This window comes from Sciurus vulgaris (assembly GCF_902686455.1).
Source record: "Sciurus vulgaris genome assembly, chromosome: 12".
NCBI lineage: Eukaryota > Metazoa > Chordata > Mammalia > Rodentia > Sciuridae > Sciurus > Sciurus vulgaris.
This window is the reverse complement of record NC_136473.1, coordinates 62,603,449-62,617,093: the sequence shown is the minus strand read 5'-3', so window position 1 is coordinate 62,617,093 and position 13,645 is coordinate 62,603,449. Positions and strand designations below refer to the sequence as shown.

The 13,645-nt window shown below is 35.3% G+C and overlaps 2 protein-coding genes across 5 annotated transcripts in view; both read right to left on the bottom strand.

Annotated features, from left to right (window-relative positions):
- Positions 1-6,822, bottom strand: part of HHIPL2 (HHIP like 2) — a 28,756-nt gene extending 21,934 nt beyond the window's left edge. Inside the window, exon 1 of the mRNA XM_079106792.1 lies at positions 6,788-6,822. The gene's annotated coding sequence lies outside the window, so the exon portion shown is untranslated. The remainder of the gene's footprint in view (positions 1-6,787) is intronic.
- Positions 1-13,645, bottom strand: part of TAF1A (TATA-box binding protein associated factor, RNA polymerase I subunit A) — a 34,968-nt gene that overhangs the window by 4,789 nt on the left and 16,534 nt on the right. For 3 of the 4 annotated variants that reach the window (XM_079106796.1, XM_079106795.1, XM_079106798.1), the window contains 5 exons: positions 13,165-13,323; positions 9,154-9,220; positions 8,323-8,446; positions 6,788-6,942; positions 4,111-4,428 (listed from right to left, as the gene is read on the bottom strand). In XM_079106796.1, coding sequence (XP_078962922.1) covers positions 4,316-4,428; positions 6,788-6,942; positions 8,323-8,446; positions 9,154-9,220; positions 13,165-13,323 — 618 coding nt within the window. In that variant the 3' untranslated portion in view covers positions 4,111-4,315. Of the gene's footprint in view, positions 1-4,110; positions 4,429-6,787; positions 6,943-8,322; positions 8,447-9,153; positions 9,221-13,164; positions 13,324-13,645 lie in introns of those variants that run through there. The other variant, XM_079106797.1, reaches the window with a different exon arrangement.

Genomic DNA, 13,645 nt, shown 5'->3' with positions numbered 1-13,645 from the left:
GTGGGTCTGGGAAGATGGAGGGGAGCTTGATGGAAGCCAGGGTGCCTTATGGCTCCTGTGATCTGATAAGGTGTGTATATGGATGGGAAGGAAGGAAGGGCTTGTCACAAGTCTTACATCCATAGCAAGGAGCGAGGAAAGAGGAGACAGTAAAGAAAGAGGAAGGTGTCTTAGTCAATCGAGCTGCTGTAATAAATATCACAGATGGGGTAATTTATAAATAATTGAAATTTTTATTTCATGGTTCAAGAGACTAGAAGTTCAAGATGGAGTACAGGTTTAGTGTTTGGTGAGGGGCCTATTCCTCATTGATTGCGCCTCGTTGCTGCATCCTCACATGACATGAAGGGTCAGGGTGAAACAAACCCACTCGTTCAAGCCCCTTTACAGAAGCCCTAATTGAATCCTAACAGATCACCCTTTTTTTTGGGGGGGGGGGGTTGGAGATTGAGTCCAAGGCCTCATGCATGCTAAGCACTCACTCTGAGTTACACCCTCAGCAGCTGTAGTTTGTTATTTTTCCTCCCAGGTACCAGAGGTAGAACCCAGGGGTGCTCTATCAGAGCTACATCCCCAATACCTCTGCCCTCCCCATCTTTTGAGACAGTCAACCTTCATTGCCAAGGCTGACCTCAAAATTTCCATCCTCCTGCTTCAGCCTCCCAAGTTGCTGGGATTATAGGTGTGGATTACCAAGCCCACCTTAGTTTAGACCCTGAATGTCCCCGTAAGGCCCATCGTTAAAGTCTTGGTCCTTAGCTCATGGTTCTACTAGGTTCTACCTCCAAAAGGTGGCAGAAACAAGGAAGTTAGGACACCAAGAATGTGCTCGTGAAAGGTATAGTGGGCAGGCTCTCCAACCAACCATGGATTGCAACTTCTGTATCTATGAACCAAAATAAACCTTTCCTTATTCAACTGATTACCTCAGGTATTTGTTACAGTAACAGAAAGCTGAATAACAAACTAGCCCAAGGCCCCACCTCTGAATACCAATATATTGATAAATTAGTTTCAGTATATTAATTTTGAGAGACACGTTAAGACATAAGGAGTGTGACCCAGTGAGAACAAGAAGTCAACAAGAACTATTTGGGGGGCTGGGGAGATAGCTCAGTCGGTAGAGTGCTTGCAAGCACAAGGCCCTGGGTTCGATCCCCAGCACCCAAAAAAAAAAAAAAAAAAAAAAAAAACTGTTTGGGATAACTTTACCAGGAAGCACAGGATGTTTGGGTTACTTTTGCCAAATCTGTATCTGCTTTAGTGGCACTCCCCCTCATTTAGTGGAAGTTCCAACGCTAGTTAAGAATGTGTTTTGCTCTATACATGTCCCTTACACGTAAAAGGCCTTTGATAAATACATCTTGAATGAGTAGATGAAGAACAGCCACAAAACCAAACAGACACAAACAGGGACACAGGTCCACGGGGACATCTGGTCCCTGAGCTTACTCTTATTTTCCATGGTTTCTGTTCACCCTGCAATTTCCTTACTGGCAAAAGCTTCCCTTTGAAATCCAAGTGAAAGGCAAGTGTTTTCTTGGTTCCAATGTTTTGCTCCCATTCACAAGGATGTCAAGAGGAAAGCATGAGCCTCAACCTATCCAAGTCTGTACTCACAATGCTCTCAATTAGAAAGGCCTAAATAGCATTTAAAATCCAAATCTTTATAACCAAGGAAAAAGTCAGAAGGGCGTGGTCAGAATGATTGTCAATACAACTCTGTTCTATTTGTAATGTTCAGTATACCTAATTGAGCATTCCTTTTTATTTAATTTGTGGTGCTAAGGACAAAACTCAGGCCTCACACATGCCAGGCAAGTGCTTTAACTCTAAGCACTCCCAAGTCCCAGCTTTTTAAAATATAAGGTAACCATGATTCACTGTGTGACTGTGCAGTTCCCATTGGGTTGTTTGCCCAAAGGTCAGATAATTCATTGCTCTGTAAACCTTGGGCATGAAGAGTAACTTGGACTAAGACAAGTGAGTTCACAGCCACCATGGCCTTCTAAGAAGGCAACCACCTGACCCTGAATGAAGTAAGAATAAATGCATTCTCTTCTTCCATGTATGACCTGAGATTATTCATCTTTTATTGACATTTATGTCAGTTTTCTTTTAACATGAAAATATGGATATCACATTGTTTGGGGGAAAAAGTCCTTGCAAGATAGTAGGGGAAGATCAGCTGGCAGGAGCTCATGAGACGTAGTGATGGCATGAGCTTCTGACTAAAACGTCGTTTCAGATGGAGCTACATTTCAGAATTACATAATGCATATGAGTGTATCATAATTATACAATAATTAATTTTGCAGTAGATGCTGTCAACTCATTATTCCTGTAAAGACTATCTCCAAATTAGGTCACATTCTGAGGTACGGGGCTATTTGATATAGGGGCATGTGGGGACACAAAGTGGGAAGCCTACCAATAGCTTGGGAGAGTGAGAACAGTTTTTGCTTGACCAATGGCCTCTGGGTTATGAATCCCTTCTATTCTTTTTCTGGCTACCTAGTTTGGTGCTGTGCAGGTAACAAAAAGTGACTTGACTGGGAGGCAATACAGTAAGCACCCAACTGTGCGAGCTTCAGAATCATACTTGTTGGGTTAGGAACCTTGTGCCAACACCTACTAGCTATGACCTTAGCAAGTTACTGGCATCTCCAAGGAGCAGTAACTAGGTAAAACAGGAATAATTCACAGAAATGTGGTGGTGATGTAATGAAATATAGTCCATAGTGCTTCATAAATTTTGGCCCCTGTTATTATTCATGGAACTGGCTTTAACTTCAGTGGACCTGAAATAATGTCCACAAATGTTGACTCACACTGCTTTTATTGAAAGTCAGATATGAACATGTTATAAAAATTCTAGGAAAGTAAGCTTTGTATAGAAACCAAGAACCATATCTACTCTCATTCTTACCTCCATTCTCTAGCTATTTTATAGCTTTTGACAAAGGTTTCAGGGAGTAGATGCCCTGGTTAACTTGGTCTACACTTTGAGATTTTGTCCACATTATCTGGGAATTTCATTCCTGGAGTGGTGGTCTATCTTATACAGAACTCCTACACAACCCAATCTTCCACTCCCAGCAATAAAGTTAGACCTATTTATGCGGTGGCTTTAGCTCGGTTCCCTCTGGCTCTGTTGGAATACCTACTTGTTTTATGAGTACATTGTAAGGTTGGATATTTATTGATAGAACTGGTTTTACTAAGTACAAAATAACACTGAAATATAAATTGTCAAAGCATAATTTATCCCCCAATTTTCTTGCAGCTGCTTTAAAGTTAGGCTTACTGTAAAGTTAGTAAGCCTTCATAGAACTCAATTACTAGTTCTGAACATGAAATCTGAACATGAAATGAATAAAAGGCAGACATTTTTGAAGCACTTACTTTAACACTCAGTCATCACAACAAGCTATCAAGCCCAGCTTGTGTTCTCAAAAAACCGTCCCACTGGGCTTACTGTGTGATGCTGGATTACTATTTCACTGGTAAGGTTTCCTCCTTCAGGCAACTGCTTACTGGTGCATTCTAGTTTCCAAGAAAGCCAAGAGGACATGTGTGTTCTAAAGCATCTTAAGATTGCTGTGCCAGGCAATTACAAACCTAACAGCCTTTTTAAATTAGGCCAGTGCCAGCTGAAACAGCCAGTTCCCACTACCTCTCTGATCCAGATTACTCCTCTGTAGTCGAAGGTCTTTTTCTATCTGGTAGAAAAAAAGTCTCAACCCTAAATTTCCATGTCTTAATAACTGAAAGGAAAAAAAAAAAAAAAGTCATTTCCTAAATTCATCTCTCTTTCCAAAATTTCTCAACAGAACTCATCACTATTTTTTTCATGGTGGTAAATCTAACATGGGTAAATTTACAGTCTGAAAGAACAGAAATTTATTTTGTACCACTAGTTGTATTTTATTACATAACAGCCAGAGGCAAGTTATCTTCAAATAATAATTGCTACAGTTACATTCTCTAATTAAACATGTTTTTTCATTTATAGAAGAAATGAAAAAATATTCCATAAAATATAAAAAAATGTTCCATTTAACATTCCAAAAAAGAAAGTATGTATGTGTGTGTGTGTGTGTGTATATATATATATATATATATATTTACAAGGAACAAAGGCAGTGGCATTATTTTTCTAGTTACAACTTACAGTAAAAGGAAATACAAAAAAATACAAAAATACTTTTTATAGTCATATAAACTACCTTCTTAAACTATCAAATAAGTACATTTAATAACAATCTACTGCTATACTGTGTAGCTACAACTGTGAAATAACTAAAATTTAATATCAGACTCTTGGATTTACAATACTGTATTTTTTCACTGATTTCTTCATTCGCTTAATTTTCTTCCGTAACACTTGATGATCTTGTTTTAAAATATATCGAAAATACCTACAACCTTAAAAAAAAAAGAGCAAAAGGTTTTAATATTTATCATCAAAATTTTTAAAGTAAACATCTGTATTTTTAAATTTTTGCTTCAACTTAGGCATACTAATGATTATGAAAACAGACTTATTTGTATTATCTATATCAGTATAGCCTACACATATTCTAAAAGCTGCCACAAATGAAATGTATTACTTCATAAAAATCTTTGATTCATTATAATTAAGACATATATTTTAGCTTTTTCCCGTCTCTTCCCCCAAATCCTACAGTGATATACACATTATATATTATGTATATTCATACATTAAAGGAACCTTCTCCAAAAGCAAATTAGCACTGCTTCCCTCTCAAAGTTAGCTTCTAAATCAGCATAAGTGGATCTATCACAGTAAGAAATTCCTGGACTCAAGTGATCCTCCTGCCTTAGCCTCCTAGGTAGCTAAGACTTTTGTGCTAATATGTGTCTCAAAACATATCACATTGTACCAATGTTAATTTCCTAGTTTTGAAAAAAGTACTGTGCATATGTAAGATATTAACATTAGGGAATGTGAGTGAAGGGTTTGTGGGAACTCTGTATAGTTTCTTTGTAACTTTTCCATAAATATAAAATTGTTTCCAAATAATCTTTCAAAAATATGAAAAAAATTACAAATTAAAAAAAAAAAAAGAAAACATATCATACCACTTTAGTAAACACAAACTATTTTAGGTCCAGATTTCTGGTCCCACCTACATAGAAAACTAGAAAGAGCTTCTCTCCTTTCCTAGCAAAAACAGAAAAAGGTAAATAAACTACAAAATATCACCTCTTTATAAACACATTTGAGAGCTGAAGTAGCAAGGCAACCAAATAGCTGAATTCCAACAAGAAAAGGTCCCTCCAGAGAAAGGGGCCTGTTTTGCTTCTCATACAGCATGGGAAGAAGGAAAGCTACTATACCCCGCTCTAAGCACAAAGCAAAAGCAGACTTTGAGTATGATGGTATAATGATGATAACCAGAACAAGAAAATATAGCTCAGTTTTTGAAGAGATTCACTCACTGCACACTAACACCCAAATAGAAGAGATGTGCCCATTTTAACAATGCCTGATATTCGTACAATAAAGCACTTTGATGTGATATTCACATGGTATTTACAACAATCCTGTACATGAATATGGTCTGATGTTACAAAGTCTGTTTCACAGAGGAAAATTCCAAAGGTTAATTGCTTGACCTAAGTCAAATGACAAGTGTGAGAATGAGAAAGTTCGTCCTGATCTTTGGACTCCATATTCAAAAAGTAGAAGAAAATAACAATCCAAATAACACTGATGTTCCTTGTCATCAATGCATTAAAAAGCCACTTTAAAATTACTTTCTTAATCCCTTTCTTCCCACAAAACTAGTATTTAATTAATTTTAGTAACCATTTGAAACATTTACTGATACAGATTTGAAAATAATACAAACCATAATCCAAAATGAACTGAAGAATCTCTTTAGGACACTTTAAACTCCCTAGCAAATATACCTTACTAGTGGTCATTGTCAAGATTTACTTTCTTCATTTCTGGACATTCTGTCGCAGTTTCATTTTAGTACTGGACACCTTTAATATTTCAGTGATACAAAGCACGTAGGAGTTTTATTGGCCAAAATATTCCATAAAGAAAAGATCAATTTACCTTTCCTTTTAAGAGAAATAGCTGATAAGTTAATAGGAGGGGTTTTTGTTTGTTTGTTTTTTGAGTAGTAAATATTGAATTCAGGGCACTTGACCACTGAATAACATCCCCAACCCTATTTTATATTTTATTTAGAGACAGGGTCTTACTGAGTAGCTCACTGTTGCTAAGGCTGGCTTTGAACTCAAGATCCACCTGTCTCACTCTCCCAAGCCACTGCAATTACAGGCATGCACCACTAGCCCAGTCAGTATTCTTTCTCTTAAGGGGACAAAAACATTTTCTCCTTACGGGAACATTTAACTAAATATAATATAGACCTATTAAAGAACAATGAGGTCATGAAAGAACATTCTTGGTTAGTGGAAGGTCTCAGTAAATCTATACAGCAAAGCCAAACAGTGATTGTGAAACAATCTGCGTGGTATATCTTAATGCCCCCAACAACTCCCAAGTCAGGGCATGAAAAATAATCACAATCAACAACATGAAATCAGTTTCTAACCCAAGGGGATTCTTATAAGCACATCACCAGGTCCCAACTCAGGATCCACTCTTTCATTCAACAGTTATTTCTCAAGTATTCAGAATCCTTTGGGATCACACTAGATAAGCTCTACAATGAATAAATGATCATATTTTGTAATTTCAAAACCAGCCAAAAGATAAAATTGAAAGAAAACAAAAATATACCTTTTCCTAACAGTATTCCAGCTACAAAAGCTTTCTCACAAGCCAAATCTGTATCTTCCTTCCAATCACTTTTTGCCCAAAAGTAGCTGAAGTGAAAAGTTGGCCACCAGTTTTTCCTGGAGTTCCACTCTTCTTGAACCCACACAAGATGATTCCTAAAAAACAAAAATGTCAAAAGGGAAGGTCAGTGATGGGGACAAATCTGTACATCATAATTTGAATTTAGCTAAAGGAAGATGTTTCCAGACTTAACATCATCAGTAGCATAAAAGCAAATATTTTCTGTTTCTCTTTGATCTCTACATTGTAATTTCCACTTAACTAAAGAGCCAGTTCATTACAGCAAAGTGATTAACAGCATAGACTCTGAAGTAAAAATCCTGGATTTAAATTTCAGATCTTCCATTTACTATATGATCTTGAACAAGTTGCTTAAGCTCTCTGAGCCTCAATTTCCTTGAGGATAAAAATGATACTTATTTCATGGAATTGTTATTAGGACTAAATTAGTCCAGTAGTAGAGCAGGTTTCACATAAAGCTCCTTGCACAGTATCTGGTACAAGAATACTACTATAATTATTTAAAAGTTACTTTAAGCCTTACATTAAATTATATGCTACCAAAAATTAATTAAAATGTCATTATTGTAAAGCATGAATACATGGATCTGACAGCTGAACCAAGGCGATGATAAATGTTCATCAATAATTTGAGTAAATACTTATTTAGCACCTAAATATCTAGAAATTTATAAGGCAAACATTACATTTCTTGACTTTCAAAAGCCCTAGCAGGGGTTTAAAGAGTACTTTATATTTATAAAAGTAGTTTACAGTGAGTGTGCCAATAAATCACACTCACTGCTATGATCCAAATGCTTTTCCCCAACCCCATTCCCACAACATTCATGGGGACAAATATGTACATCATAATTTGAATTTAGCTAAAGAAAGAGGAAGAAGGCACCCTTTATCAACTGAGATCTGTTACTCATCAGACAATGAACCTGCTGGTGCCTTCATTTTGGACTTCCTACCTTCCAGAACTTGTAAAAATAAATTTCTCTTATATAATAGTCAAATTATGATATTCTGTTACAGAATATCCAAATAAACTAGGACACATACACACCAACAACTTATAATCTACTCTTTTTTCCAGGGTCAAGTCAGTTTTGAGATCTGAAACAAGTTTCCACTTACCCTAGATACCCTATACAATTAAAATGAGTATGATATATAAATAAAGCAATTTTGTAGTATCCTTTATTCTGACACAAAGTACAAATAGGTAGTTTTACATATCCAGCTCACAATGGACTTACAAAATGTAGTACTTATTTTGATAGTACAAAGTATCTGGAGAGAAGGGTTGTATATTAAGTTTGTGATTTTGTATTTTCTAGCTTCTGACACACTCATAAGAAAAAAGCCGAAGAAATCCAAATATATAAGCATAACACTTTCAAAATCAATAGATATTAGCTGCAACATGGGGGAAATATCTATGATGATCCATAAATGCGGTTTCTTACTCCATTAAGAGCTGTCTCAAATATTTAGCCAAGTATTTCCATGCAGTTATGTTCTTAGTGCATCCAGCAAAGTCCAAGACTCCAAATAATACTTCCAACCCCAATTTACGGTGTTCTTCTTTTTCTGCAACATTATAACAGTTAAAGTTTACATAAGGTAGTGAAGAACTGCATAAAGCTAAAAAGATATGTACAGCAGATAAAACTGAATGATAAGCCATCTAGTTTGGTTAATGGTTTAAAACATTTCATTACACTCATATTCCCCAATTAGAAGAACTCTTAATAATATCAAACATGCTAATGAGGTCAAAGTGTTGAGTATGATCCCCATATTGGTTATATGCATTGATTTATATACTACTGAGAACATGGGTTAAAGTACCTGCCCTATTTTGGCATCTTTGGTACATTCCCCTTAGCTAGAGGACTGATGCAGTCTTGCACGGATTTGGATTAGTGGACTGATTTTCTTCTAAGAAGCATGTTCTTTTCTATCCTACAGCTCAGGAGGCATTAAAGTGAAATTATATAAATTGAACCATTTCTCTTTTTACAATATGTAACTGATGTTCTATAGCAGGTGTAGGCAAACTACTTCTGTTAAGGGCCAGATAATAAATATTTTAGCTATACAAGTCTCTATTACAACCACAGTTCTGCCATTGTAGTGCAAAAGCAGTCACAGAAAATACATAAATGAATAAGCTCTAATGGAACTTGATTTATGAATACAGGCAAGAGGAAGATTTGGCCACTGGGCCATAGGTGATTGATTTCTTTGACTATAGCTTATCTGTCCAAAGAGGCATAAAACAAAAACTTGTTTACCTGATTTTTTAAGTAACATATGGAATTCTAGCATCAGTTTATGAGAGGGTACAATCTGATACAAAATCTGAAAAAAAAAAAAAAGAAATTCTTGTAATTTATACAAAGACATTTCTCAAATTTTAGCTTAATTTCAAATAAAGTTCTCATTGGTTAAATATGTTCTTGGTAAGTTAATCAAGGATTTAAAAGATACTTTGCTTTTACCCAATTTTAATTTGGGTATAGAAAGTATTCTCTGTAAAGAATTTAAAAAATCCTGTTAACATGATAAACAGGATTATTGAAGGAAACAGATGGGGAGAATTCTTATTTGCATCTTACACACATGTATGATATTTACCGCACTTAAAATAATTTATTTTCAGAAGCCAGGACTGAGGGGGGGGGGGGGGGGGAAATCACAGAAAATATTGATCAGGCCAGATCACAGATTATAAACTGTTATATACAGATTAAATATAATATCTTTATATACCATATTATATAAAACAAAAATAAAAAAGGACTACTTTTATGAATATGCCAAAAACAAAATTTTACAGTAGTTCTCATTTCAACACATATAATACTGAACACAAATTCACTAACTACTTTCCAGGGTACTTTGAACTTACAATGAAATAATTTCCAAAAATATAAAAAGTTTGCTAAACTTCTCTTAATAGTTTGTAAAAGGTCAATCAACCAAGTGCAATAATGAAGTTCAACATACCAATATCAGAGAATATTATTAAAACTTGGTTCCTACCAAAATCACATTTTTGTCATTCATGGAATTTTTTATATGGTTTAATTCACTTAGTTTTAACTTTTTATTGAAATTTATGTACTAGAAAGTTGTAAGTCCTGTGACATTCAATAAATTTTCATGAAGTTTAACACACCCAGGTGACCATTACCCAGATCAATAAAAGACCACCAGACCTATAAAATTTCTTCATCAGTTTATTCTTAGTCATTAGCTCTTCAAATATTGTTTTTATTACCATTATCATTTATTTTTGTCCCACGTTCTGTCTTCTCCAAGACTCCAATTACAGGTATCAGACCTTTTCACCAAGTACCCAAATACAATCTTTTCTGCACCTTCCACCCTTTTTGCTCTCTGTGCTTTAGACTGCTTTTTCTATGCATTACATTAATCCTCTCTTTTGCTGTACCCAATCTGCTATTAAACACAACTATTAAGCTCTTAGAGCTCAATACTTGATTTCTCAAAAGGAAAAACAGCATTTCTCCCTAAGTCTATAATGTCTTAAAAATAAATGTTTACCATAGCGATTACCTGTAACATTTCAAAAAAACCCTCTCAAAAATACCATCCAGTGATTGGCAAACCTGAGTGCCTTGCTTTTAACTATCCTTAATATTTTGTTGTAAAATGGGTAAAAGGAAATCTAGGAGAGTAAAATTTAAAAAGTAATTTTAAAAGTACTATGTTTAGTAAAACAAAGCCTATTGAAAATTTTATCAAATGTAACTTCCACATATTAAGATTTAATGTCAATTTTGGTGAACAACTAAAGTACAAAATTGAAACTAACTGACTTTGAAAAGAAGACTAATAAGAATTTCTGTTAGTCATCTATTTAGGTTGAAAAAAAAACCCTTTCTTCTTTCTCCGCTAAAATAGATTAAAAACTAACCACTAAATATATAAAGGACTACTATACCAGGTGGGGGTGTAGTTTAAAGCCTGCTTAGGATACCTGAGGCCCAGGGTTTAATCCCAACACACAAATTCCTACAATTCAATACTTCAAAACCAAATAATCCAATTTTAAAAGGGCAAAGGACTTGAATTTTTGGAACAGACATTTCTACAAAGACAATAAATGGTCACAAAAAGATGCCCTAGCATCACGATCCATTATGGAAACATAAATCAAAACCGAGATACCACACTACTACTGGGATACAATACTACTAGAATAGCTACTATCAAAATGAAAAAAAGTAAGAGTTGGCAATAATGTGGAAAAACCGAAACTGCATGTTTTGCTGGTATAAATGTAAAGCAGACAGAGCTAAAATGGCTATAACCCCCCAAAATTTACAATATCAAATGTTGGAGAGGATGTAGAGAAATGGAACTTTCACACATAGATGGTGGGAATGTTAATGGTACAATCACTTCAGAAAACAGTTGGGTGGTTTCTTAGGAAGTTAAAGATATACCTTTCCTTACTCAGGAATGATGTAAGTACCCAAGAAAAATGAAAATATATGTGCACACAGAGACATATATGAATGTTCTTAGCAACATTATTCATAACAGTCAAAAAGCCAAATGTTTGATAATTCATAAAAGAAGAAATACAATCAATCAACAAATATATGAAAAAATGTTCAACATCTCTAGCAATTAGAGAAATGCAAATCAAAACTATACTATTCCATCTCACTCCAGACAGAATGGCAATCATCAAGAATACAAGCAACAATAAATGTTGGCAAGGATGTGGGGAAAAAGGTACACTCAAATACATTGCTGGTGAGACTGCATAATGGTGCAACCATTATGGAAAGCAGTACAGAGATTCCTCAGAAATCTTGGAATGGAACCACCATTTGACCCAGTCATCCCACTCCTAAGTTTTCACCCAAAGGACTTAAAATCAGTATACTACAGTGACACAGCCACATAAATGTTTATAGCAACTCAATTCACAATAAACAAACTATGGAACCAACCTAGGTGCCCTTCTACAGATGAATGGATAAAGAAACTGTGGTATGTGTACACAATGGAACATTACTCAGCCTTAAAGAAGAATGAAATTACAGCATTTGCCGGTAAATGGATAGAACTGGAGAATATTATGCTAAGTGAAATAAACCAATCTGAAACAACCAAAGACTAAAACTTTTCTCTGATATGTGGATACTAATTCACAATAAGGGTGGGGGGAGAATAGAGGTATTTTGGACTAGACAGAGGGGAGTGAAGGGAAGGGAGGGGGCATGGGAGTAGGAATAACAGAATGAATCAGACACCATTACCTTATATGTATGTATGATTCCATGACTTGTATAACTCTACATCATGTATAACCAGACAAATGAGAAGCTATACTCCATTTATGTATGATGTGTCAAAATGCATTCTACTGTCATGTATAACTAATTAGAACATCCCCAAAAACAGAAGAAAAAAAAAAAAAAAAAAAAAAAAAGCCAAATGTTCAAAAAGCTATCATACACAAATGAAGTACTGTCAGGTACTATAATCCCAGCAGCTCAGGAGGCTGAGACAAGATGATTTTGAATTCAAAGTCAGTCTCAGCAACGGCAAGAAGTTAAGCAACTCAGTGAGACCCTGTCTCTAAATAAAATATAAAATAGGGCTGGGGATGTGGCTCAGTGGTTGAGTGCCCCTGAGTTCAATCCCTGGTACCTTCTCACCCACACCACCCCCCGCAAAATGAAGTACTAACATGACGAAACTCTGAGCAAGAGAAGCCAGACCGGGGAAAAAAAAAAAAAAAAAAAAAAAAAGGTATAAAACTGTAAGATTATATTCAAATGAAAATCCACAAAAGGTAAAATTAATCCATGGTTTCAAAAAGCAGAGCAGTGAGTGACTGGAGGCAGGAATATGTGGGTAGATGGGTTTTGAATTGAAGAACCTTTGGAAGTAACAGCAACGCTTTATATCATGAAAGTGACATGGATATACGTTAAAACATATCCAAGCATACACCTAAAATAAGTGCACTTACTATATGTAAGTTAAATTTCAATCACTGATTAAAAAAAAAAATACAGAATTCTCCAACCAGAGTGGCAAAGGGTTTCTAAAGCACTGATCCTCTCTTCTCAGTAAAGTAGGGTATCTTCCTAGAAGCCTGCAGATGGAGCAGTTTTCTCTGTTTACCTCAGCATACCATTCATACAATGTCATTTTCTATGAGTGTTATAGTACAAAAAGTTGGAAAACAATAACCTAAGAAATGTCTGAATGTAAATCTCCAATACTGTTCAAATACTGAAATAAAAAATCTATACCTTAAGGACGTTTAACAGTTTCGCTCTAGGTGCCTTTTCTCTCTTTAGAAAATTGTATAAGTATATATGGGCATTCGGATTTGATGGGAACTTTTCATCATATGCATAATTAGTGAGTATCTTTCGGGCCTCATCTTGATCACCACAGAATTCCAGCATCTATATAAAGTAAGTCATAATATCGTAGTTGAATCACACATCTTTACTAAGGAGTACAAAACTGACAAATAGTACTATATAAGGAACAATAATAATTTTTGCTTCCACTAGCATATGTTACAACATCTATGAAAAAAATCACTTTAAAGCAGAGGCCTATGGGCTGGGATTCTGGCTCAGGGGTAGAGCATTTGCCTAGCGTGTGTGAGCACTGGGTTCAATTCTCAGCACTGCTTACTAATAAATAAATGTTCATCAACAATTAAAACAAAAACAGAGGCCTACATGGGTTCTCACTTTTCCTTATGCTATTGCTACTGAA